The sequence below is a fragment of the Physeter macrocephalus genome, chromosome 12 (assembly GCF_002837175.3).
Source record: "Physeter macrocephalus isolate SW-GA chromosome 12, ASM283717v5, whole genome shotgun sequence".
NCBI lineage: Eukaryota > Metazoa > Chordata > Mammalia > Artiodactyla > Physeteridae > Physeter > Physeter macrocephalus.
This window is the reverse complement of record NC_041225.1, coordinates 33,060,044-33,086,789: the sequence shown is the minus strand read 5'-3', so window position 1 is coordinate 33,086,789 and position 26,746 is coordinate 33,060,044. Positions and strand designations below refer to the sequence as shown.

The 26,746-nt window shown below is 44.5% G+C and overlaps 2 protein-coding genes across 4 annotated transcripts in view; one reads left to right on the top strand and one right to left on the bottom strand.

Moving 5' to 3' along the window:
• PDIA6 (protein disulfide isomerase family A member 6) lies at positions 1-23,473 on the top strand. Of its 2 annotated transcripts, XM_024118592.1 has the most exons (13): positions 1-122; positions 5,545-5,686; positions 8,779-8,836; positions 9,294-9,420; positions 12,965-13,071; positions 14,802-14,932; positions 15,328-15,442; positions 15,980-16,120; positions 16,897-16,981; positions 17,104-17,176; positions 18,268-18,426; positions 22,275-22,371; positions 22,980-23,473. In XM_024118592.1, the coding sequence occupies exons 1-13, from the start codon at positions 104-106 to the stop codon at positions 23,046-23,048; spliced, it is 1,323 nt and encodes a 440-aa protein (XP_023974360.1). In that variant the 5' UTR covers positions 1-103; the 3' UTR covers positions 23,049-23,473. The 2 variants fall into 2 exon arrangements, with proteins under 2 accessions (XP_023974360.1, XP_023974359.1); XM_024118591.3 differs by lacking the exon at positions 22,275-22,371 and having other exon boundaries at positions 89-122.
• A 446-nt stretch (positions 23,474-23,919) lies between these two features.
• ATP6V1C2 (ATPase H+ transporting V1 subunit C2) overlaps positions 23,920-26,746 on the bottom strand; it is a 55,683-nt gene continuing 52,856 nt past the window's right edge. For both annotated transcript variants that reach the window (XM_024118590.2, XM_028496556.2), the window contains 2 exons: positions 24,467-24,599; positions 23,920-24,192 (listed from right to left, as the gene is read on the bottom strand). In XM_024118590.2, coding sequence (XP_023974358.1) covers positions 24,103-24,192; positions 24,467-24,599 — 223 coding nt within the window. In that variant the 3' untranslated portion in view covers positions 23,920-24,102. The remainder of the gene's footprint in view (positions 24,193-24,466; positions 24,600-26,746) is intronic.

The window sequence follows — 26,746 nt, the reverse complement described above, 5'->3', positions numbered from 1 at the left end:
CCGCGTTTACCTCGCGGGCCGAGGACTGGACGTGGGGTGGCGGGGACGCGGTACGGCGGAGGGGAGGCGGTGGCAGGACTACGCTGTGGCCCCGGCCCTCGGCATGGCTCGCCTGGTGCTTGGTAGGCGCAGGCCTCTTCGTCCGGGGGGGTGGAGGGGCAGCCTGGGAGACCGGGAACCCCCAGGGCAGGCCGCGGACGGGGGAGCGAGCGGGTGCGTGGCCTTAGCCGGGCCCGCGCTGGCGGGGAGGGTCGCTGGCCCGGCCCACGCGGAGGACGCAGTAGGGGAAGCCCCTCGGGCGGTGGGGGAGCTCCGGGGGCTGGGGCTGCTCTTGGCCGGAGCCCCCTGCGCGGGCCCTCGGGCAGAAGTGCGGGGCGCGTGGGGAGGTGAGGGCGCCCTTGGCGGGGGCGACTTCCTCCCACCTGGGAGGAGCATGTGCGCGAGCGCGGCCGGAGGCGGGAGCCCCGAGGCCGGGCTCGAACCCAGGGCGCCTGGGACAGCTCCGAGCCTGGGGCCGAGTGGCCGGTGCCGGGCTCCGGTGAAGGGGCGGCGTCGGGCGGGCCGGGTGTGAGCGAAGGCCGGGAGCTGCCTTTGAGCCCTGAGACCGGCTATGGCTGATCCCTGGCCGAGGTTGGGTACTGGGGGGCTACCTAGAAGGGGGACCTTGTTCTGGGCCTCGAGTGTGTACGGGAGAGTCACGGGCTCCTCACACTGAAAGTTGTCCTCGCCACCTGTTTTATGGAATTCCCACTTCTAAAAAACCTGAACTATCAAAATCCGGTCCTGAAATAAATCAGGATAGTTTCCTTAAAAGGCAACAGTACCTTCCTAAGCGGGTGTTACCATGCAAGAGCACTTCTAACAACCAAATTGAACCCAGACTTTCTGGACTTATGTAAATGTCAGTTTTAGAGACTACAGTAGTGAGGTTGAGGATCCCGTTCCTTCCTGGGCTCCCCTTGGTCCCAGCCAAGGTGCTCTGACAGTGGATACCTGAACACTGTGGATCCAGATAGCAGGGTTTGAGTCCCAGCCCTCCGTCGTCCCCCCCGCCCCGCGCATCTCCTGGCTGTGTGACTGGGAGCTAGTTACTTAACCACTCTGGGCTAGTACTCAATAGGGTTGTTCTCAGGATTAGGAGTTTATATATGTCTAAAGAGAGTAAACAAGATAGAAATATTTGCCGTATTACCGTAGAGAGAATAGATGAGGGGGAAAGAGCTTAGTTTCTGATTAGTTGCCTGCGAGTGAATTCAGACAGGGCTGTGAAAGAGTGTAGGATTCTTACAATTAATTCATTAGTATAATAAATGTAGTCAGCCTTTTGGGGCGCCCTCTTGGTTTCTGGATGAGTGCTTTGGGACCATGTACTCTTGCTAGCAGGTGTGGGACAGAGATGTTAGTGATGTGGATTTATAACATCCTTAACTGCCCTGGAGGAATCATGGGAGGCCACAGACTCTGCTCACATAGATTCTAGACCCTTGGATGTTCCCGTTTCCCGTCGGTGCTCGTTATCGGCGAGTGGAATGGCCATGTGAATTTTAGAAACAGAACAGTTTGGTCAGCCTTGACCTACTTTATCATCTTAAGTGGGCTGAGGGGTTTTGTCGGTGTAGTTACTGACTGCTTTTCTGCTGTTGGCGTTTGTACGTCTTCTGATGCTTTTCTGAGCAGCATGTTTGATTTCCTTGTAACCCTACTAGGTCCTGCTGCCTTTTAAGGAACTTAGGTCTTGAACCTTTATCAAGACATTTCCATTGACGGCCATTTATAAGGAGGGAGTGCTCCTGTGAGAGCCAGGCCACTTTATAGACAAGTAAGAAAAGTCCAGCCTCCTTACTAGGGGAGAAAAAAGCTCAAGTTCATGTTCTACTGAGTGCATTAGGCATGACCATCTTCGTACAGAAAGGAGGCACATTCCTGAGGTAAACAGTCATGGTTCATCCTTTGATGACTCCTGCCTGTTTGACACAGCATGAGGAGGAGAGTACATTCTTTATTGCTGTCCCTGGTTGGCATGAGAAGGGAAAGAAGGTAATTCTCCTGCCACAGGCCATAGAATGCCCCTCCTGGGGTTATACTTCTGTAGGCTCCAGTCCTTTGGTTAAAATTTGGGGTTGCATAACAAGGTACTCTTTCTAATTATGTGGCCTTCGGCAAGTTACCTTTTCTGGTCTCCATGTCCTGTGCTAAAAATGGGCATGATGGTACACACCACATAGAGTAAATGAGCTAATGGTACGTAGTGCTGTGTAAGTGTTATTCTTAGTTAAGATGTCAGTTTTTGGAGAGTAGTTGGACAGATACATATATCAAAATGTGAGCCATACCCCATTCCCCTTGTAAGATTTTCTCTGAAATAATCATGTTTATTTGAGGAGGGAAGAAGTATTAGAATTTTTAACATTGGCCTGTTAATAGAAAAAAATGGAGACCATCAAATTATGTCAGTAGTGGATTAGGAACATGATACAGCCATTAAAAATGGTTACATGGGGGGCACTGGGTACTTACGTAGAAAATGTAATTTATTTTGAGTGAAAAAAGGTTACAGAAGGGAATGTATGTAGTAAGATCACATTTATATAAATTTTTAGGCCTCTGTGTAGTGTAGAGATATGTTAGTTAAGAGTACCCACCAAAATATTAATAGTTCATTGTGGTGGGACTGTTGATAGTTTTTCTTTCTTTGCTTTTCTCATTTTCGAAACTTTCACAAGGAGCTCAGTATATTGAAAAACTAATAATTCATACGGATTTTTTTTTTTAAAGAAGATAAACATCTTTAAATGTAGTAGATCTCCATAGAGGATTTTCTAAGACCAGTCTTACTCTCAAGCTTACTCAGAATTAGGACTGTCTCTGCTTAGGTTCTTGATTTACTTGCTTTATTAAATATGTCAAACTCTGTAATCTTTTCTGCAGCAGTGAAGAGATAAAGCAGCACCATCCAATAGAAATATAATGCCAAATTTGTATGTAATTTTTAATTTTCTAGTAGCCACATTTAAAAAGACAAAAAAAGTAGGTGAGATTAATTTTAATATATATTTATTTATCCAGTATTTCTAAAATATCATCTCAAGAGGAAATCAATATCAGAAATATTAATGAGATAATTTACTTTTTTCCCCTGCCAAGTCTTTGCGATTTGGTGTGCTTTTTACACCTACAGCACACCTCAGTTTGGGGTAGCCATGTGTGGCCAGCGGCTGCCATGTTGCACAGCAGTTATCAAGGGAGCCTCACTTTGTTTGGCTTGACCTCCATCCACACCCTTTCCCACCTCTTGAAATGGAAGACGAGGTCATTCAGTTGCAAGCTACCCCCCTCACTGACTCTGGGTTCCCTCCCAGCCTCCTAATTCAGGCATTTTGTTACAATATTCCCTGTACTTTAGCCTCTCCCTCCACATATTTCTTCACTTTGTGCTCAGCTCACTCCCATCTTTAAAAAGAAAACTTCCTTCTATCCCCCATTTTCTTCCTGTCTCCTGCTCTTTCTAAGAAACTTGTTTAATTAAAGAGTTAGTGTATGATTTTCACCAGCTTGTCCCCTCCTGCTCTCCAGCCTTGTGCAGCCTGACTGCTGCTTACTTTCACTACTGTACCTCAACTGCCCGGGACCCCAGTGACCTCCCTGTCATTATATCCAGTGGACAGTTTGCAGTCGTTCCTACTTTACCTCCCAGTAGCCTTTGTTACTGTTGCTCATTCCGTCTTTCCTCTGGTTTATGTGAAACCACTCTCCTGATAATCCTCCATCCACTGTCCATATTGCAGCCAGAATGCTCTTTATAGAAAGCAAATCTGATCATACCCCCTGCATGATAACCCTTTAGTGGCTTCACATCACCCTTAGTAAGGTCCACAGTTAAGTTCCTGCAATACTAGTCATGTCTATCATTCAAATGCAGTGTTCTCGAACAGTGTAATTGTTATTCTGTTATGCCCATGGCATACTGAACATTTTTATCTGGAACACTAAAAAGACAACATGGTTTAATGGGTAGAGCTTGGAAGTAGAAGTCAGGGAGCTGCTCTACCAGTTATATGTGTGACCACAGATGGGCCGCTTGCTCTCTATCTGCCCTTGTTTCCTTATTTACAAAACAGGGGTGATTCCCACTTCTCGTTAGTAGTGCTGTGAAAAATCAGGTGGATCCAGTGCATTTGAAAGTGATTTCAAAGTGCCTTGTAAGTGTAAGATGGAAGATTTAGCAAGAGAACAATTAACACCAGTATACACTTATTGCAGAAGAAGTTTACCATTGGGTTGTTCAAAAAGTTCCGTTTGAGATCTTCCAAATTCTGTTTACAAAGTAAGCATGTGAAACTAAGATGGCATATACACACATGCTTTCCTAGAAGACAGGTGAGTCTCTTATAATTCTTTGCATCAGGAGATTAAAAGAAGGAAATTATATGGTCATCTTCATAGATGCTGAAAAGAAAGTAATAGAAATTTCTTTAATATCATTAAGTTTATCTGTTTCAACCCAAAAGCTAGCAAATGGGAACATATACCTATTAAAGTAAAAAACGTTCTGTTATTTAGCATTATTCTGGAGATATTAGACAATGCAGTTATAAAACAAATTATATATTTTATAAAATTTCATATATAACATATAATTTATGTTGTGTGTCTGTGTATACATACAGAGACAAATTTAAAGGAAGTAAAATTCTGATATTACCAGTTCAGAAAACTTGGGTTTTTAAAATATTAGTTCAGAACTTGTTTTTCTATGTAATTGTTATAATCTGCATGTAAGTTCCCCGAGTAGCAACAAAAATACTCTCAGTCCACAGTGTGGCTAAACTATGCTATTAATAATACAGACTCAAAAAAATAAAATAAAATAAAATAAAATAATACAGACTCACTATCCTTCCTTTATAACACTGTTCACATGGACATTCTTTCGGAGCTCATCCTGCAACACTGAGTGCCTGATGATGTGCCTTGGATAGTGTTAGTAGAAAGAAAAATACTTAAAAAACAGTCATTGCCCGTAAGAGAGTCACAGTCTAGTAGGGGAGGCAAATAATTATTTTTCCCATCAATAAGCTTTAATAAAGATAGCGTGCTAATACTGCAACTGAATAACACAAGAAATACCATGTGGATTATCCAGGGTCACAGAGCTAGATGTAACTTCCCCATTTTCCAATGCCCTTGCCCATAAAACGGTGGTAATAGTACCGCCTCATACAGTGTGGTTGTACAGAATGAAGGTGTTAGTATAGGAAGAGCACTAAGAAGAGTGTTTAAATCTGGTCCCAAGGCAGCTCAAGAGATGAGGGTGTGGGCTGTCTGTTCCCTTGTTCCGCGCTGCACCGAGGGGAGTAAAATTCCAGGGGCTCCAACAGCAGCCAGGCTGGGGGTGGGAGTTGGGGAGAAGGGGGTTAGGAGAGAGCTGACCCAGGCTCTCCTCTGTGAAGGGCCTTGGTCAGTTGAAAAGGACTTTGGTGGCCCAGGTTCCCTGTCAGAGCATGAACCCTGATGTTGATGGTGTGCTTTTTGTTGTTACTCCAGGTCTGATGAGCTGTACCCTCTTTATAGCAGTTAATGGTCTATATTCGTCTAGTGATGATGTAATCGAATTAACTCCATCAAACTTCAACCGAGAAGTTATTCAGAGTGATAGTTTGTGGCTTGTAGAATTCTATGCTCCATGGTAAGTATTATAAAATAGTTGTCAGTTATTTATGGTACTTTATAAAATTAAGAAAAATACTACATAAAAATGTAGTTTTATTCGGCCATCTCGTTTACCTAGTTTACTGATTGTTTAAAAGAGGTAGAGGACACATCCGTGTAATACTAATAAGAATAGATCTCATAATGGCAAAATATAAATAAATAAAAGAGGTAGAGCAGAGGGAAACTGTTGGTTGAGTCTGTTAAAGGGTGCAGAGATTGAGCCAATGACCAAAAAAATGGTGGAAGTAGCTAATAGTTGCAAGAAGGAAGGAAAAAACCCGTATAATTTTAGAAAGATACATCTTTTTGATGAGGTAAGCGGGGTGAAGATGGAAGGGAAATTGATTTTATGCAGAGAGAATATCGGGCAAAGGAAAGGGAAGAACCAGTGGTTGATTCCGTTTTGTTTCTTGAAGAGGGTTGCTTCCAAAAATATGTAATTAGAAAATTTGGGTTGATTTAAAAGCTCTTCTCTTGCCTTACATCTATTTCTGGGTGGGGGGAAAAACAAACTTGTAATTACCATTGAAATTAATAGTGCCCAGTTTCATACAGCTGACCCTTGAGCAGCACAGGTGTGAACTGCGCAAGTCCACTTATATGTGGATTTTTTTTTTTTCTCCAGCAAATTTGTACTACAGTGTTACACAGTCCACTGCTGGTTGAATCCATGATCCAGGGGGGGCCTGACTGTAGAGTTCCGTGCGGATTTTCCACTGCAGAGGGTCAGCACTTCTAACCCCCATGTTATTCAAGGGTCATCTGTGCAGTCAAAACACAGTATTGTTTATGGAGTTAAAACCTTTAATGAAAACAAACAAAAAACCAGCAAGTACACATGTATAAAATAAAGGCTATAGGATCACAAAGGAAACCTAAAATATTGGAATAACATTATTAAAATATCAAAATAAATCTTGATAGGATTACGTAGTACTCATTTACTGGAATGTAAATACCAACATCTAACAGCTACCATAATTCTGAAACAGTGATGAACATAAATGATGTTTAAAGATACCTGCAACAACTGTAGTGGTGATAAGAAAACAGCTGTGATTTTATTTGTGACAGAGTCACAAATAACCAACTGTGATATGTTGTTAATGTTTATAACTGAAGGAAATCCTAAATTTCAATTACAGGTTAATGAAAATAGAGGATTTTTTCTTTCCCCATCAAAGTTCACAGAGCCCCTCAATTTTTATCTCCCAGTCCTTTGGGGATTCATAGACCCCAGTTGAAGAACCCTTGAGTTACAGGGTGTGCTGCTTTATTTATATTTGTGGCATTTTGATCTGTCTTTACATTGCTTCACATTGGAATTGAAGGGGGTATATACTCTGACAATCTCTGATTTGAGTCCTTATTTCATTAGAATAAATTGAAATTAAAAAGGCACAAAGTCCTGTAAAATTTTGACTCCTGGACTTCTAAGTAGCTCACCTAAATAGCAAAACATACTGTATATGTAGTATGTAGGATCAGCATTTCAGGACGTTTTGCTGAAAGATCCTGTCTTTTAAAATATTGGATTGGACTTCCCTGGTGGCGCAGTGGTTAAGAATCCACTTGCCAACGCAGGTGACACGGGTTCAAGCCCTGGTCCGGGAAGATCCCACATGCCGCGGAGCAACTAAGCCCGTGCGCCACAGCTACTGAGCCTGCGCTCCGGAGCCCACGAGCCACAACTGCTGAAGCCTGCACACCTGGAGCCTATGCTCCGCAGCAAGAGAGGCCACGGCGGTGCGAAGCCAGTGCACCACAACGAAGAGCAGCCCCCGCTCGCCGCAACTAGAGAAAGCCTGTGCACAGCAGTGAAGACCGACGCAGCCAAAAATAAATAAATAAAATAAAATAAAATATTGGATTAAGCTTAAGCCCCTATGAAAGGTGATGTTACACAGTGATTAAGGATGTGGGATCTGGAGCCAGGAAGACCTGTCAGGCAGCTTTGTCACTGGGTGGTATTGGGAGGGTTTCTTAACTTCTCAGGCTCTGTTTCATCATCTGTAAAGTGAAAATGACAAAGCCTGCTTGCCAGGGTGGTTGTGCTGATTAAGTGAAATCCTGTATGAAGAGTGCTCATCATGTGCTGGCATGTGGCATTGGCTCATTAGGTCCTTAGAGACCTAATTAGAAGAAAATTTACTTTGTTTAAAAAGGGAAAAAGTCACCTGTATAGATAAACTAGCTATGCTGTCGTCATACAATGGGTATTATACAATGATGAAAATAATACAGCTACCTATAACCTCGAGGACTGGTATAAACATAACAGATTTCTGTATATATAATGTTTAAAAGCAGTTTTCTGTGTGATATTTCACCATAATTCTTTTCAAGTACTGGTACCTAAAAGATTAAGATTATTTTTCCTTGTGTTCATGTGACTCTGTCTCTGTCACTCATTCGTGTTCTTTTATCACCACCTTGCGGTATCAAGTGCTTTTCACTTGTTAGCCATACTAAATTGGGACTACATGTGCATTTTTACCTCTACAAGCTGCTTGTGGGAGCCAAGGAACGTTGAGATTTAGGCACTGGAGATCTAGACTCTAAAACAGTTGCCTCATCTATCAAATGAAAAGTTTGGACTAGATCAGGGACTATCAAACCTTAATAGATTTAAGAATCACTAGTAGAACTTATTAAAATACAGGTTCCTGAACCCCTTCTCTAGGAACTCGGGCTTCTTGGGGCCCAAGAACCTGCACTTTGCTAAGCCGTACAACTGGGACCACACGTGAGGCACATTTGACCAGATAAACACTAACGTTTCCACTCAGGGAGAGAGTTATGAATGATAGTGTTTGTTTAAACTCTTTAAATACACTTTAACTCAGCAGTAATTTGGAAGCTTTTTTATTATGATATGAAAGAGGATCATAGTAAAATCAGGACAGTGAGTTCCTTCAGGTCACCGATCATGTTTTTTTAGTGCTGTTCTCCCTGCAGGTTCCCACCCTCGGTGCATGTCACTCAGTAGACTGTTGGTGAACGTTTCTTGAATTGGGAATCAAAAGACTGAACTGTTGCCTTCTTTGTGTTTTCATCCCCTGAAAGGTGTGGCCACTGCCAAAGGTTAACACCAGAATGGAAGAAAGTAGCGACCGCATTAAAAGTGAGTTTCTGAGATGTCCACGTTCACTTGTGTGTGTGTGAAAATAAGTTTAATTAAGTAAGTGGGCTTAATGTACAATAGGAAGTTAATTTGCATATTGAAGCCCAGTACTCTTGTTCTGGTGCCAAAATTATGTAGGGAGCAAAGGGATTCTGTACATTCTAATTGTTATCTGGTCTCCCTTTGTTACGTCTGTTTCCCAGTTAGGTGGCATAGTTACGCTGAGTCGTGCTAATGCTGGGAGCTGCACGGTTTCCTCGCGGGCTGACTTGCTGCACGTGGCCCGGCTTCCGTTTAGGGATATGGTTTCCCAGGCTACAGTGCTCCTTGATTCTGTCGGCAAATGGAGCCTGGCCCTTTATTATCTTGTCTCTGAGTCTACCTCGTCAGATGATGGGTTCTTGGGGAATCTGCTCTGGTTGAAAGAAAAATAGATATTTCTTTTATGTTTCCACAGGATGTTGTAAAAGTTGGTGCAGTTGACGCAGACAAACATCAGTCCCTGGGAGGTCAATATGGTGTTCAGGGATTTCCTACCATTAAGATTTTTGGATCTAATAAAAACCAACCAGAAGATTATCAGGGTAAGGACTTTTCCTAATTACTTCATTCCCTTGGTTGGAATTTTAATTTGAGCAGGTAGGTAGAAAATAGAGAACCCGGGATTCTATAACCTGTTGGCCCTGCTACCTGCAGGTTTCTCGCCCTCTTCGTGACTGAATTTCCTTATCTGTCAAATGCTATAGAGTAATTCCTACCTCTTCTGGGTTGCTCTAAAGATTAAATATGTGTCAAACAGGTAAAAGTTTTTTTATTATTGTTTATACTAGGTTAGGCCCACACGGGCTTAGCAATGGTAGAGTAATGATGTTTTGTGCTTCCCTCTTTTTCATTACAGTCTTTAAAAAATACTAGTTACTGGATATTTTATAGTTACTTAATATTTAATAAGTTTCTGTAATTACTTAGTATTTGAAAAGATCTGCAAGTGTCTTCTTGCTCTGATTGCTCGTCCCTTCACTGTGGGGCGGGTCTAGCATATCAGCGTGGAAAAAGAAGAGTCCTGTAATTTGAAAGTCAGTTTAAACTGTTGCTGTTACTATGGAGTATTTTGCCCATGAATCTTTGTGCCTTGTAAACATGTACAGTATCTGAATAGTAAAGCTATTATTTAGTCTTTTAAACTATTGATAATAAAGAAGTACCACAAGTTCTCCATTTTATAGACAGTGGGAAATTGTATCTGCTATGAGTCACTGAGGCAAGTGGGGAGAGGATTTTGGCTCAGACTCCCTGTTCTTTTACAGAATCGCCTGTTATTTAAGATGTCACAAACAGAGCATCATATTTAAGACAGTCAGAATTGCTAAGTTGAGCCATATCCAGGGTCCAATAGAAGTATTGGGCGTAATGTATTTAAAGTTTAAATTATGGCTCGTTTGATCTTTTTTTTAAAAAGATTTTGTTACAAGGGGCATATAAGTGACTAAACTTAGAGTCTGAAATCCTAGGTTTTGCTTTATGTGAGAAGAACAAGTTTTCAAGGTTGGAGGGGGAGGAGAAGCAGCATCACGATAAAAACAAAGTGACTGTTGTCTTATCTGTACTTGGTGTCCTGCATTGTATCCAGTGGATTGAGAAAACATTCTCAGAAAAGGGAATGTGAAGGGAGCAGAGAAACTAGGGAGTGAGCTTTGAAGACAACCTGGCCTGGGTTTAACTGCTGGCTAAACAGAATACCTTATCTCTCCGGATCTGCTTCTTGGTTGTAAAATGGGGATGTGAAAACCTATTTTAGGCTACTGGAAGTTTCACTGAAATAGTACATGTAAAGCATGTAACTTGGTAAATGTCGGTGTGGTTGGTACCTCACCAAGATGGGGGTCAAAATACTTGGAGATGAGGCCTTAGACACATCATTTCTCCTAGACTCCCCAGCTCTAAAGTTCCATAAAATGATCAGTTTCATTTTCTGACTAACCACCTGCTTTTCTGCTTTGGAATATAATTTGTTCATTTTGCTAAGTTGTAAAAATGGATTGTTTAGAGCAGGGGTTAGCGTTTGGCCTGCTGCTTGTTTTGTAAATGAAGTTTTTCAAAAGACAGTCACGCTTGTTCATTCATATGGTCTATGCCTACTTTCACACGAAAACAGCAGAATTGAGTGGCCGCAGCAGTATGGCCTGCAAAGACGAAAGTAATTACTGTCTGGTCTTTTGCAGGAACAGTTTGCTCACCCTTGGTCTAGAGTGAGAAAACCCTCTCTGTCTTTTTCCCTAGTGTATTTATTTATTTATTTTTAATATTTTCACTTTAAAAAATATTTAATTTATGTATTTGGCTGCATTGGGTCTTCTTTGCTGTGCGCGGGCTCTCTCTAGTTGCAGCAAGCGGGGGCTACTCTTCGTTGCGGTGCGCGGGCTTCTCACCGCGGTGGCTTCTCTTGTTGCAGAGCACGGGCTCTAGGCGCGCGGGCTTCAGTAGTTAGGGCACGTGGGCTCGGTAGTTGTGGCTCGCAGGCTCTAGAGTGCAGGCTCAGTAGTTGTGCACGGGCTTAGTTGCCCCGTGGCATGTGGGATCTTCCTGGACCAGAGATCAAACCCATGTCCCTTGCATTGGCAGGTGGATTCTTAACCACTGTGCCACCAGGGAAGTCCCCCTAGTGTTTTTCTTGATTTGATATATTTCCAGGTGGAGATGGGTGGTGGAAGGGGCACTGGTTCAGAAAGCGGAGGTGTCTGCAGTAGATAAGGAGCAGAAGGGTGTTTTTATGTTGAGGTCTTGCCTTTCTGTCTTAGGGAGTGACATGCTTGGTAATCTCAGCCAGGATGTAGTACAGGATGATCTGAACACACTCCGAATGCTGCTGTTCTGTATTTTCTTTCTAATGTCAAATCTGAAGCGCTCTCAGAAGTTTTTCTCTCTTCCTGGGCAGTTTGATTAGAAAACTCTATTTTTAAAAAAGGAGAAGAGGGGCTTCCCTGGTGGCGCAGTGGTTGAGAGTCCACCTGCCGATGCAGGGGACACGGGTTCGTGCCCCGGTCCGGGAGGATCCCACATGCCGCGGAGCGGCTGGGCCCGTGAACCGTGGCCGCTGAGCCTGCGCGTCCGGAGCCTGTGCTCTGCAATGGGAGAGGCCACAACAGTGAGAGGCCCACGCACCAAAAAAAAAAGGAGAAGAAAGAAGAAACTTTCTAAAAAGATTTTGTTAGTTTTGCCTTTAAACTCTGAAGATAGTCTCAAGGCATATATTATCCGTATTCTTCTGAGTCAGTTAATAGTCCCCTGACTTCTTTTTTTTTTTTTTTTTTTTTGTGGTACGCGGGCCTCTCACTGCTGTGGCCTCTCCCATTGCGGAGCACAGGCTCCGGACGCGCAGGCCCAGCGGCCACGGCTCACGGGCCCAGCCGCTCCGCGGCACGTGGGATCCTCCCAGACCGGGGCGCGAACCCGGTTCCCCTGCATCGGCAGGCGGACGCGCAACCACTGCGCCACCAGGGAAGCCCCCCTGACTTCTTCTTGAGCACAACGTTTTTGGTAAACTTCCAAAGGCTATTGTCACTATCTTTAATACGGGGCTTGTTACTTCCTATATTAGGAGTAAGTTCAGCTACAGAACCTAAAAGCCCAAAATAAGTGTTTTAAGCAAGGTAGAGAACAGTGGATTGCTTTCCAGTTTCTTAGCTTCGGACCCCTCGTATCCTACTTATTATCTCATAGAAATAGTTTTTCCATTTGCCTCATTTGGTACTTTGTGTTTAGAAATTTTCCCTGCTCTCTTAACTGGACAACCTTCTTTTTCATCTGTGTACATGTTATACATTCAGTAAACATTTGTGAACTGTTCTCAATAGTAGATGGTATTTATGGGTGAACAGAATGTCCTTGTTCACACTAATAACCTAACACTGAAGAAGAGGATTTCGTTTTCCCAGCGTAAAGTCTAGCAGGAAATACATTCTGGAAGAAACTGGCTCTGTCTTAAAGATACACTTGGTGTTAGGTCTGTTTGAACATCAGATGAAGCTGACAGGTATGTAAAGGTTCAAGTCTTCAGGTAGCATCAGGTGCAGGCTCCCAGCCCGCCCGCCCCCGCTCAGCTATGGCCTGTTGTCTTCCCGTATGTAGGTGGCAGAACCGGTGAAGCCATCGTAGACGCTGCTCTCAGTGCTCTGCGCCAGCTCGTAAAGGACCGCCTTGGGGGCAGGAGTGGTGGATATAGTTCTGGAAAACAAGTAAGGCTGTGTATAATGTCAGTTGTTAATGTGGCATGATTTTGAAGCCTGACTGTAAACTCCGCGTAGATGATAATTATTTCTTAAAATGTTTTAAATTGGTGGACTTGCAGTTAAAAAATAATAGGAGGTTGAGTCAAGCGACTCCGAAAGGGAGTCAGACACCCAGCCTGCTCGTGCGGCCCCTCAGAACCACTGGCGCTGTAGCCAGTCCTAGGGCATCCGCCACAGCCGCGGGCCAGGAACCACGCCCCGAGATGGCTTCCTTGGCCCAGGGCCGAGGTCCAAGAGTTTGGCCTACAGTGGGAGGAAGAGCCCCAGGCCCTGGGAGTTGGATTCTGGCTTCCATGGCGTTTGTAGTTCCAAAGTGGAGAGAGGGAGACCAGCTCTCCTCCAGGTCAACTTTAGGCAAACGTGGATGAAATTTGGATGACCTCTTGGCCCGTGTCTGTGGCAATCAGGCTGAAATCCCTGGGCATCTTTACCTAAATGGACAGGGAAGAAGATTCCTGTTCTCTGGATTGGTATTATAGGTTCCTGTGTATGAAATGTGATGTTTAACCATGGTGTAGTTATGTTCTTGCGAAAAGGCATTGAATTCTTGCTGGTACACACAGGCACACCTCGTCGTATTGCACTTCTCAGATCATTGCATTTTTCACAAAGTGAAGGTTTGTGGCAACCTTGCGTCGAGCAAGCCTCTTGGTGCCATTTTTCCAGCAGCATTTGCTCACTGGGTCACGTTTTGGTGATTCTTGCAATATTTCAAAGTTTTTCATTATATTTATGGTGATCTTGATCGGTGATCTTTGGTGTTACTATTACAAAAAGATTATGACTTGCTAGAGGCTCAGATAAGGGTTAGCATTTTTCAGCACTGAAGTATTTTTTAATTATTGTATGGTCCTTGTCTTTTAGCTATAATGCTATTGCACACCTAATAGACTACAGTATAGTGTAAACATAACCTTTATGTGCACCAGGAAACCAAAACATTCACGTGAGTTGCTTTATCGCGACCCTCACTTCATTGCAGTAGTCTGGAACCGAGCCCGCAGTCTCTCCGAGGTCTGCTTGCATATGTAAACACGGCCCTTCACTCTTTTAGGAGGCCAGTAAGACTAGCTTCTTTATACAGACTCAGAGCTTGCCAGAGATTTCATGATTTTGCCTTTTATTTCAAACTCAGACATTTAATGAGCACAGTTGTCTTTCCTACCCCCGTGGCTTTTGGCCCAGGCAGCAGAAAGCGTTATATTGATTCTGACTGCTTTGTAGGTTTAGTACTGAAGAAAATTCTTTGAAAAGATAAAAGGGTTAAATGTTATTTTTAGCTTTCTTAAGTGGTAGGGACTTCATGAAGAGGTACTAACTGGATGTCCTGGGATGAACCAGCGCTGTTCTGAATTAGAATGGTGTTATTAAGGTGGTTCTTTGAGCCATGCTGAGGTTTCTCTTAATGAAGATAGCAGCGGGGGGTGGAGTTCAGATACACATTCCATATTACACTGAGTGTATGTACTGCTAATTGTTTGAAAATAAATACTGTTTGCCAAGTAAAAAGAATAATATTAAGGAATGTCCCCAATCTGAGTAAAATAGTTTTCAGTTGAAAGAAGAACTCAAAACTTTAAGTTGTAGAACTGATTATTGTTATACATATGTTTAGAATAGGATTAGTGTTCTTTTTGGCCAAGTTGTAACTTAAGGTTTCATGTCACAAATGACAGGGTAGAAGTGACAGTTCAAGTAAGAAGGATGTGATTGAGCTGACAGACGACACCTTTGATAAGAGTGTTCTTGACAGTGAAGATGTTTGGATGGTTGAGTTTTACGCTCCTTGGTGTGGACACTGCAAAAAGTAAGTGCTTTGTACCCAGTACTTTTTAAGTCAGGTGCTTTTAGTCTGTCCACGTGGCTCACTTTGAAAGAGCTGAACCAGGTCATAGGTCACCTCCAGGATCTTCTCCCCAAAAGCTCCGGCTCTGAATGAATGTTAAACATCGGCATTCGGGCCGAGTGTTTCCTCTGTCATGTTTTCAGTGATTAACAGGGAGCTGGCATCCAGATTTGGGAGGCGTGGTGGACAAAGGACCAGGAAGTGAATGTGAAGGGGGCATCATGCCTTTCGTAAAGCAACACACAGAGTGTTTCCCAAGTGTGATTTAACCGGATTGGGCAGAAATGCACACACCAATTAAAGCATTTGTGCTTACGGTTAAAATACACTTTTAAAGCGCAGGTATTTTTCTACAGTCTAGAGCCAGAATGGGCTGCGGCGGCTACAGAGGTAAAAGAGCAAACGAAAGGAAAAGTGAAACTCGCAGCTGTGGACGCCACCATTAACCAGGTTCTAGCCAGCCGATACGAGGTGCGTGTGCTTACAAGGCTGATGTCTTTGTGAGATGCCCTGTGTTTTCACCTGCTATATACCATCTAGTACTCCTGGGCTCTCTAGGACATGGGAGAGGGGAGGCTAGCCATTTTGTAATGACGAAATTAAATCATTTTACTGTTGCAACAAGTAAATCTGACACTCAAGACTGTTGGGGGTATTTTAGTTTTGTTTGTTTTGTTTTCAGTATTGCACTACCTGTGTGTTTAATGTGAGCCCAAGCTTTCGCAGGTTATTCGTACAGCTTTTGAAGTTGGTTCATTTGTTCTAGAGCACATAGACTGTGTTAAGTATATATCCAGGGTTTGAATAAGATTCGGCTAAGCCTGGCAGTGAGACTGTTAAAACCCCCTGATTAACAGACCTCTGTGTGCTGTCCCTTACACATCGATGCAGGCAGGCTAGGGAATATTTTTGTTACATTAAATTACCTATAAGGTAGTTTTAGAAACCATAGAGATCTTATTTCTTATGAAATGGTAACTTGATTTGTACTCTGATATTTTTTAATAGATTAGGGGATTTCCTACAATCAAGATATTTCAGAAAGGCGAGTCTCCTGTGGATTATGATGGGGGGCGGACGAGATCCGACATCGTTTCCCGGGCCCTTGACTTGTTTTCCGATAACGCTCCGCCTCCGGAGCTCCTTGAGGTAATTAAACCTCTTCAATCACTTGTAGTGAGGGAAGCTTTTCCAGCCTGATGATAGAGGATATTAAAGCAGTACTAACTTGCTGTCTTTTCAAATAAGCTCTTTCTCTTCTCTTTTAAAATGCTCTCTTTAGAGTGTTTTTGTACTTTCAGATGGGGAAAACTGGTCTGAAAATGGCTGCCTCTCATAAGTTTTAGTACCAAAATAATCACACTGTGAGCAAAAGTGTACCTTAGCGTCTTAAAAATAGAACGAATCCATTCTTTCATTTATCATTCTCAAAACAATAGCTAACATTTATTGAGCACCAGACCATGTGACAAGCACTGTTCTGGTACTTTTATGTGGATTTTTCTCATTTAATTCTCCTGTGAACACTTAGAGGTAGATACTGTTTTTAATCTCCAACTTAAATATGGGGACACAGGCACAGAGAGCCTCAAATTCATGTAAATATATAATACGTGCAAGTGTGTCTTTTTTATCTGTCTAAACGACTAAATGTCGTAGCCAGGCTACGCCCAGGTATTCTGACCATGTGTATATACAAATGCCTCACCACCACCGCGGATAGATGGCTGAGGGATAAGAGCAGAAATCTTCACAGAACGTTCTCGTGGTGGTTCTGTCATGCACACGGAAGTGCTATTTGGGAAGAGCGTTATCTAGCTCTTGAATCGCTTCGCCCTTAACGAGGGTGACGGTGCTCACGCAAGCTTACCTCTGGGTTTTATGTCACGTGGCCTTCCACCACCCTTGTCTTCTGCGCCCCGCAGATCCTCAACGAGGACATCGCCAAGAAGACGTGTGACGAGCACCAGCTCTGTGTCGTGGCTGTGCTGCCCCATATTCTTGATACAGGTATGGCGTACCGCTTTCCATTCGTTGTTCTGTGTTCCTTGCTCCGAGAACACTTAATTAACAGATTGATTTTACCCATTCCTTTATTTTTACCTTAAAATTTTTTTGTCCATTTACATCAGGAGCTGCAGGCAGAAATTCTTATTTGGAAGTTCTTCTGAAGTTGGCAGACAAATACAAAAAGAAAATATGGGGGTAAGTTATCGAACCGTCTCAGTGTCGTCCGGGCGGGAGAGTGTAGTGCTGCGCAAAAGCGGCTCCCTCTGTGTTTTCTGTAGGCTCTGTTCCTGTGCTCACTTTGGCATGTTTTTTTATTTAGGATATAAAAATAACCACCTAGGAGGAAATGAAGTCATGCAGGACTCTTATTTATAGCACACTTTTTCTTAGAGGACTCGTGTTCTGATGGTGCTTGGGTTCCAGGCTAGCAGGCAAAAACGCCATTAGTGACAGAGCTCAATTCTAGCACAGCCTTGAAGGCTAGATAAAGAAAGCAGAAGCAGAGGTGTGTTTCTTTACCCTCTTCTGAGTGAGGGCCGGACGCAGGCAAATGTTTAAAACAGAGCTCGTCTCTGTTTCCGTCGTGTTAATGATCTTTGTGCTCCATGTCGTCCGTACCCGCTGCGGTCCCTCTCGCAGTGGCCTCGCGCCGCCTCCGGTAGCCCAGCAGACGTTTACTGTGCGCCTGCAGAAGGCTGCGTGCCCAAGTTCCTTATTCTTCTCCCTTGTACGAGTGGACGGAAGAGGTTTTTTGGTTTGTTTTTTGAGGGTTTTCTCCTTTTTTTTTTTTTTGGCCTCACTGTGGGGCATGCGGGATCTTACCCCGACCAGGGATCGGACAGCCCGGGAAGTCCCAAGGGAAGAGATGTGGTTGAGCATTTTGATATGTATTAAATAATGGCATATCCTTAACTTTTAAAAAGAAGTTGTTACACTGCTAAAGAATGTGCTTAATAACCCAAACGATGTTGGTAGGATTTCAGGTAACAGAGAAAATTCATCAGGTTTGTTGGACGGTATTTTGGGCACTGAGGGGGAAAACAGTCCTATAGATAGACCGGTCCATTTGGGGGACTTCTGGGGTTAGGGTCTAGGGAGCGTAGGAGAGGAACTGTCGTTACTTTAGAGCACATCTAGAACACATTATTGTAAAAACTGATCTTTAATTTTTCATTTATTTTTTCACCTATTTCATTCAAAGGATGCGTAATCTTTTGTTCTTTGTTAGTTAGGTTCTGACTAACTCAAAAGGGATCTTTGCCCTAAAAACCAATCTGCTTTTCTAGGTGGCTGTGGACAGAAGCCGGAGCCCAGTCTGAACTTGAGAATGCTCTGGGGATTGGAGGGTTTGGGTACCCCGCCATGGCAGCTATTAACGCACGCAAGATGAAATTTGCTCTTCTGAAGGGATCGTTCAGTGAGCAAGGCATTAATGAGTTTCTCAGGTAATTTCTTGCTTCTTTGAGTTGTTTTTGTTTTGTCTTCTTTGTTTGGTTCTATTGTGGTAATTGGTTCCAAGCTAGATTTATATAGACTAGGCAATACATGGAATGGTTGAGTATTTCACATTTCGGAGAATTAACATTTATAAATTAGAGCTTTGGAGTCATCTTCCTGTGCCATGGAAGTCTTCTGCTTAGGGAGTGATGCTAGCACATCCCTCCTCTCGGGCCACCTTGCCCTTCTGTGCACTTGGCATTGGGCTTGTCCTCATTCTCATAAGGTCTCATGTGGGCTACAAGCAGTCCCGTCTCACCCGCTCCCGCCCTAGGATGCTTTGTACCCCGGACTTCAGGGGATAGAGTTTCCACCCCTGGGCACTGGATTTAGAATTAGTTATTTGAAAATGAGTGCACTTACTGAAGCGACTCCAAAACGTGCAAACAATATGATAGGTTCTCAAACTCAAAACCCAATTTACACAGCTCGCTAAGCTGCCCTGTTGTTCACCTCATCCTGAAACTGACTTAGTCATCATTTAGGCAAGTACAAAATGTTAACCCATACTTTTTCTTAGATTTGTGGTAATTTGACTAATGCCTCTTCCCTATTAGCTGTGAGTTCCACAGAGGTTGACTCTTTTACACAAAACTTTACCCCTAGTCACCACTGTAGAGCCTGGCTGGTAATAAGCTCTTGTAAATATTTATGAATGAACGGTTGACTTCTTGTCTCTGGAACAGTTTCAGTTAGGAAAGGCACCCCTACCCTCAGGGACATTGGCAGGAAGACTACTCATCACGTGTGCCTCATCCTTTTTCAAGAGCTAAGTCCAATCTAGAAAACCTGAGAGGAACGTAGGAGAGTAGTAGGTAACCTTGAGATTAAGCCTCTGGACTCACATGAAGTACAGAGGGGGGAAATGCTTCCAGGAACAATAGCATGTTGTAAACTTGAGACAGTTACTTTTGCTTGAGATCATACAGGTCACTGGTTCTCAAACTTTGTGTCTTGGAGTTAACAGAAAACCTCAGATTACCAGTGGAGAAAAGTCTGCGGTAACGAGTAGGAAGGAAACAAAACGTGGCAGTACGCTTGTTTCTAGCCACGTGTGAGTCTTCTTTTCTAAGAAGACTGAACTTGTATGGAGCGTGTCACTAGTGAGGAGACTGCTTCCAGCTGGCCGGGGTGGGGCCTGGCAGAGAGCAGGCAGATACATCTGCTTGGTGGCGAGAGGCACCAGCGTACGTTCTTGAAAAACCCCACACCTGCCACGTTCTGCGTGGCTATTGGAAAACCAAGGACAGAAACCATCAGTGTGTATACGCAGGTTGTCAAACGACCCATAGACGTTAATGGTAACAGTGAAGCTAAACTAACAATTTATAAATGTAGGGGCAGCAATTGAACACTGTGGTCAACCCAAGGTGACGTTAGTGGTTTCTGCATCTTTCCTTAAGAATGTCATGTTATGAGAGTTCCCTGGTGGTCTAGTGGTTAGGGCTTTCACTGCCATGGCCTGGGTTCAATCCCTGGTCGGGGAACTGAGATCCTACAAGCTGCACAGTGTGGCCAAAAAAACCCCCCAAAAACGTCATGTTTTGTTCTGTTGGAGTAGCAGCCAGAAAAGGTAAGTATATAATTGTGCATATGCCCCCAGAAGTGAAAAAGGGCTTGAGTCATATGTTGGCTTGGCCAGAAAGTTCCTTCACGTTTTTCCATAGGATGTCAAGCGAACTTTCTGGCCAACCGAGTATATGCGTTCTTGGCCCTTCAGTTTGAAGGCGGTGGCCATGCTTCTCCAGGCTTTCTTAGTTAGAAGAGAGATTTGTTAGCATTTAGCCTAAAAGGAAGATGGAGCCAGAGGGCAAGTGTGTAATTGAGCAGTTTAAAAACCTTTTTTGTTTTTTTTTTAAATGATGATTGAACTCTGTGCCCTCAAGGTTTTGTTCCTTTTTGAAGGTTTGGCATCTTTCCTCTAGTCTGTTTGCTTTTGCCACTGACATCATTAAGTAGGAAGCTAGAGGCTGATGTCCGGAGATAATAAATAACCTGATTAAGGACATAAAACTAGTAAGAAGTAGAACCGCTGACTTTATTGTATGCGTGGGTTTGTATTTCCCACATAAACCAGACAGAGCCTGGATTGTCCTGTGCCTTTCCCTAGTAAATTGAGCCATTCTGGCGGAGGTAGTAGCCTGCGTGTGACACAAGTCTGACTTACTGTGCTGAATACCTCTGTTCTACCCGTACAGCACAGTTCATGGAATGGTGGTAAAGTGGCTTTTTACATATTTATAATCCTGTTTTCTGAGTGTAACTGGCACGTGTACATCCAGGTTGCTCAGCGTGGGCACTCTCAACATTCTGGGCCAGGTAGTCGTTCATCCCGTGCATTGTAGGGTGTTTAGTAGCATCCCTGGCCTCTACCCCCGGATGCCAGCAGCGCGCGCGCGCACGCACTCAGTGATTTTTGAGTTGTGACGATCAAAAATGTCTTCAGACATTGCCAAATTGTCCGCTGGGGGCAAAAATTGCCCTCAATTTCAGAACCACTGATACACATTGTAAAATATGCGAAGTAGCCAAAAGCAATGGATAAAATTACCTGGTTTTCCCACCATGCAAAGTAACTATTGTCAGACACATACAGGAAACTTGATATCCTGTTTGTTTTTCTTTCACCCATATTCTTTTTTTTTAATCGAAGTATAATTAATTTACAAATGTGTTAGTTTCAAGTGTACAGCAAAGTGATTCAGTTAAGCATATATTTATATACCTATATATGTATTCTTTTTCCAATTCTTTTTTCCGTCATAGGTCATTACAAGATATTGTGTATAGTTCCCTGTGCTGTACAGTAGGACCTTGTTGTTTATCTGTTTCGTACATAGTGGTGTGTAAATGTTAATCCCGAACTCCTGATTCTAAGCGCCCTTCACCGGGGATGTTTGGAGGCTCCTTTTGTAAAGAAGCCTTGCTCACAGTCTGGTGATCGCCTCTACGCCCTCCCAGGGAAATGTTGATCAATACCTGCCACAGTCAAAACCTAACACACTGTTTCGTGGTACAACTCTTCTGTCTGAAAGCTTGACGTGTGTGAAAATTGCCACCATCACCTATAGAGCATTGAGGCCTGTGGTGCCTGTGGGCTGGTTCTAAGTGCCTCTGCTTCCTGTTAGAAATCTGAGAAAAGGATTTCAGTTTTAAGGTACCATCTTTCAAAAAGCCTTTCTAAAGTTAGTGTGGGGGGCTTCCCTGGTGGCGCAGCGGTTGAGAGTCCGCCTGCCGACGCAGGGGACACGGGTTCGCGCCCCGGTCCGGGAAGATCCCACGTGCCGCGGAGCGGCTGGGCCCGTGAGCCATGGCCGCTGAGCCTGCGCGTCCAGAGCCTGTGCTCCGCAACGGGAGAGGCCACAACAGTGAGAGGCCCGCGTACCACACACACACACACAAAATTTTAAAATAAATAAAGTTAGTGTGGAATTTTGTTAATCAAGCGTTAGTGTTGGTCTAGACCATGTTCTGGGTCAACTTTGATCGTTTTTACATACTTGTTACATTTTACCAAGATATGTTTGCTGTTTTTTTTTAATTATCGGTAGTACCTGGCTTTACGTACTGCCAAGGCCTTAGTCAGGAGTGTCATCATATCGTTACCTGGTTGCATTGATGTCCCTGGTTGAAAGGACAGTACTGTTCATGCAGTGCTTTTCCGGAGAGGGAGGTGAGGCAGGCCTGTGTGCACGTTGTAGCAGGGAGTAGGGAAACGGCCGTTTTCGAAAAGTTGTTTCTTCGTCCGCATCAGCAGCCCACCGCTAACAGCGTGCTCTGCTCGTTCTCCCCTAAGGGAGCTGTCTTTCGGGCGTGGATCTACAGCACCCGTAGGAGGTGGGGCTTTCCCTGCCATCAGCACCAGAGAGCCCTGGGACGGCAAGGACGGCGAGGTGAGTCCCGGGACCGAGCCGTGTGTGAACAGGACTCGCTGTCGGGGCTTTGGTCCGGCCCCTTACTTTCCCCATCCCTGCACATCTTTGCCACTTGCAAACAAGACCTTTCCGTCAGACCTAAGCCCCGACGTGAGCATAAACCTGAAGGATCAACCTCATGGGCCTTTCGGGGTGTTCTTTGTCTCAAGACCCTTCATCCCATCCTCCCTGTTACAGAGTGCTACATGGCATAGATATTCGTGACAGAGACAACCGAGATAAATTTCAGTGAGGTTGCTTTCCTGACTGTTACCTGTAAAGTGAACATTTAACCTAGAATTCATTAACTTTGAGAGAAGTACAGAATTATAGCTTTGAAATTAGCGTTTATTCTGGTACTCTTCTGCCCACCCCCCTCAAAAGGACCAGTTAACTAGCTGTTAGTTTTCTATCTATATAATAATAGGCAAAGTTAAAAGCAGGAGCTGGACTGGGGAGAAACTTGTGACCAGTGCATCTCTGGAAATTCAGCGCTCTGTAAAATGACACGTCAGACTTCCAGGGTCGCCCTGTCTGTGGTTCTGCATAGACCCTGCAGGGCCTGATGGTGCTTTTCTGTTTTACAGCTTCCCGTGGAAGACGACATTGACCTGAGTGACGTGGAGCTCGACGACCTGGAGAAAGATGAGTTATGAGAGGCGCCGTACCGACTCCAGTCGTCTTTTCTTGGGAGCGGATTTTCCAGCAGTGAAGGAACATTCTTTCCAATCAGATGAATCTACCAGTGGCCTTTTTAACCAAGAAGTAACACTGATTGGTCATTTGAAAACACTGCAACGGTGAACTTTTGCGTCTCAAGAAAACAGTGAAAAATTCTGTGAATTGTCATAGCCGGTGAATTGGGTTGTATTCTGTCAAGTAATATTTTGAAGAAAACCGATGGGCTGTTGAAGCGTTTTTCCCCCCCCTCTGACTGCTGCTTGAATGCTCTTGGAGGCTGTTTCTTACCTACAGGTTTTTTAATGTGATCCTTTCCTTTGAATATTAATGGCTTTTTTCCATTAAAGAATAAAACTATTTTGGACAATGCCAATAAATGTATGAAATTAGTGTCCACGTCGTAAATTCAGTAAGTTAGTATTATGAAGGGATGACCTTGATGTCTCTCCTCCCTATAAACCTGCGGTTCACATGACACCGTCGGGATGCCTGCCACCACACAGATTTTACACGTGTCCTGCAAGGCTGAGTTTCAACTCTTAAGTGTGAAACGTAAAGCGAGCTTATGTAGAAGGATGAAAAACAATGGTTTGTCAAGTGAGAACTGCATTCCACACCCGCTATTCTGTCTCTGGGCCATCACCAGCGACTACTAGGGTATACAGCTGGTTATACAGTTAGCCCAAGGTTTTTAATACGCTATTATTAAACCCTCACAAAATGTCCATTCAAGACGTGAAATAAGCGGCAGGTTAGCAATTTATAGGAAGTCCCCGTTTATGTAAAACATTCAGAAAAGTGAAGTTTTGAATTATGTTAGAATGTAAATGAAGAGACAATTCAAAGGATTGAGAACATTTCTTTATTGTAACTTAAAAAAAATAAATACAACTGTAACTAATTTTTGTGAGCAATTTCTCTAAAAATTGAAATTCTGTAGGATACTTAAACTCTTCTCTGGCTAAAGGAAAGAAGCGTCTGTGGTAATTTGCACAAATATGCAAGTTTAGCGGTGCCGGCTCATCTTTTCTAGTCAAGGAGACCAAGGTCGATGTGGAAATAGACATAAGGAAAGTAGTCTTGGTTGCTCAGCTGCAATCCAGGGATCTCCACGGATGCCTACAAAAGACACGGTCACGTTCCAAGCGCATAAACTCGTTTCTTGTTCTACTTTTCTGTTTGGGGAAAGCTCTCTAGGCACTGACTGTTATTTTCTGCCCCACAGTCCGCCCACTACCCCAAACACACACACACAGCCTCTTGTCAAACTTTCACATTTGTGAAGTGTCGATTTTCCTAGCAGTCTGGCAGGTGCCACTTTTGGAAAGTACCTCCCATGTGGAGAGGCTGACCTTACTGTAGAAGGGCAGCTCTTTCTGGATAATATACCTACATCCAATCTACTTGCGGCTGCGACTTCATCCAGATGTCTGAAGACGGAGTTCAGAACCTCTCTTAAACGTTTGGTGGATGACTTCTTGTGAGGCTGGAGGAGAACCGCCTGGAAGTTCACTGGCAATCCATACCTGCTCAAAGTGTAGAGGAGTTACTGCAAATATGGGTAACATGAGCCTGACACTGTAGTAAGAATGAAAAACGAGGCAACACAGCTCAGGAAAAGAGAACTCGAGTGGAGTGTCTGGGGTCAGAAGTGAGACCAATTGCTAGATCTTTGTGCGTGGAAAAATCTCTAGAATATGCTCGCCCACTTCTGATAGCGACAGTTTTTTGACTATAAAGAGCCAGGGGGTCTCCGGGGTGTGTGTAATCGTCAGGTGGTGAGGGGTCAAGCTGAATGGAGGCTGTTTGGCTAACTATTCTGACTCCAAAGCCGTCGTCTAAAACCCAGCTTAGCTGACATAACTTTTCTCCACTGAAAAAACCCGCACACGCGCACGCATACACGCAAATCTGGTTTATCAAGATTGTGAATTCCTTTTGCTGAGCTTTGGGTGGACAGAAAGGATTTTAAGTGGACTTTGTATGCATGAGTACCTTTGAAACCACTTGCTGGCAGCTATTCCTGTGGTGGTATATCAAAACACTTAAACTATTTACACTGAGTACTACATAAACAGTAAACACGCATTTTGTGATTCTCAGTGTTTTTAAAATATATATACTACCAGTGAGCAAATGCTTGGTTGGTCAACACTTATCACCTGTGCTTCTTCATGCCCGAGCCCAGCGTGTGAAAGCTGGCCTTCTTGATGCACTTTTACTGCCTGACCTGTTAGTATTACTTTGCTTTAATTTCACAGTCAACGCCCATAAACTAGCCCCTGGCTTTCCCGTCCTCATTTCTGGCTGCTAATGGTGCAAAGTGTTCACTAAGTCCTGAGGTCTCCTAGTGGATCTGCAGAAAGGCGAAGTAAATACGTGGAAGGGCCATTTGTAATTGCTTCACTGTAACAAGCATAAGACGTACCTAGTCCCGTTGCCTCAGAACACTGGGTGAGCGGGGCCCCGCCAAACCCAAGAGGCGAGGGCCACAGAGGCCGGCAGATGCTGGCAGGGATGGCGGGGGCACTTGGGCTAGATCGTGGGTGAGAGGGCGGCCCAGCTGACCGCCCTCATTCCTTCTTTGTTCCTTGTCACCAAAGCTCCGGTCACCCAGAGGACAAGGAGCAAAGGGTCGTAGTGCTTCTGGAGAGCCCCTATTACCCGGACGGGCAGTTACCCGCGCCCTGCCTTGCCTCCTGAACTTCCTCCCAGTGCCCTGGAAACCCACCCCACACCCTCGACCTCACCAGCGCAGCTCTACCCGCTCACTACGGGGAGGTCTGCAGCCTTCTCAAAGGGCGACGGTCACCAGTCTCACAGCCCAGGCAACATGTATGCCAGGAGATGGCACTCCGGCTCCCAGATGCAGCTGCTAGACCATCACTTTGCTACCTGGACACAGAACCCGCCTCCGCCACCCTCCACTCTGGACATTGCACTGCATGCATCACCGGGTTGCTCTGGAAGATTATCCTTCTCCTGAACAAGGACCCCCGTCTTTTGAGCTCTCCTCCCCTGAGCAGCCTGTGAGCTCCTTGCAGGCAGCGGCCCGCATCTGTCTGGCTCACTCACGGATCCCCAGTGCATGGCGGATAATAAGCACCCCATCAGTACTGGCTGAACGAATGCTCCTCGCCCCCTCATCCAGCCTCCACGCCCTGGACCCCCTTCTCAGCCCACTCCCCTCTTGGTTTCAGGGTTTGCACATTCTTCCAGATCCTTCCAGTCCTTTCCCTGCCAGCCCTCCCTCCAGGTCAGTTTAAGTGAACACCTCCTCATCCTGCTCAGAACGTGCTTTCCAGGAACGGCGGGTCGGCTCTCCGCTCCTTCCTCCTCCAGGCCGCCCCCCTGCTGCCCCCTCCTGGACGCCTCAGTAGAGGAGCCTCCTTCCCCTCCGGACGCCCTGGTGGGGAGCCCTCCACCTGCACCCTCCATGCTGAGAATACTGCAGCCACCACCCTGCCCTTTAACATGGCACCACTGCAGCACTATTTACAATAGCCAGGACATGGAAGCAACCTAAGTGTCCATCAACAGATGAATGGATAAAGAAGATGTGGCACATATATACAATGGAATATTACTCGGCCATAAAAAGAAATGAAGCTGAGTTATTTGTAGTCAGGTGGTTGCACCTAGAGTCTGTCATACAGAGTGAAGTAAGTCAGAA

Excerpts from the sequence above, each read along its gene's own strand:
- PDIA6 (XM_024118592.1), top strand. Across the intron at positions 17,177-18,267 it reads TACAAAAAGAAAATATGGGG|GTGGCTGTGGACAGAAGCCG; the intron begins GTAAGTTATCGA and ends CTGCTTTTCTAG. Across the intron at positions 22,372-22,979 it reads GGGACGGCAAGGACGGCGAG|CTTCCCGTGGAAGACGACAT; the intron begins GTGAGTCCCGGG and ends TCTGTTTTACAG.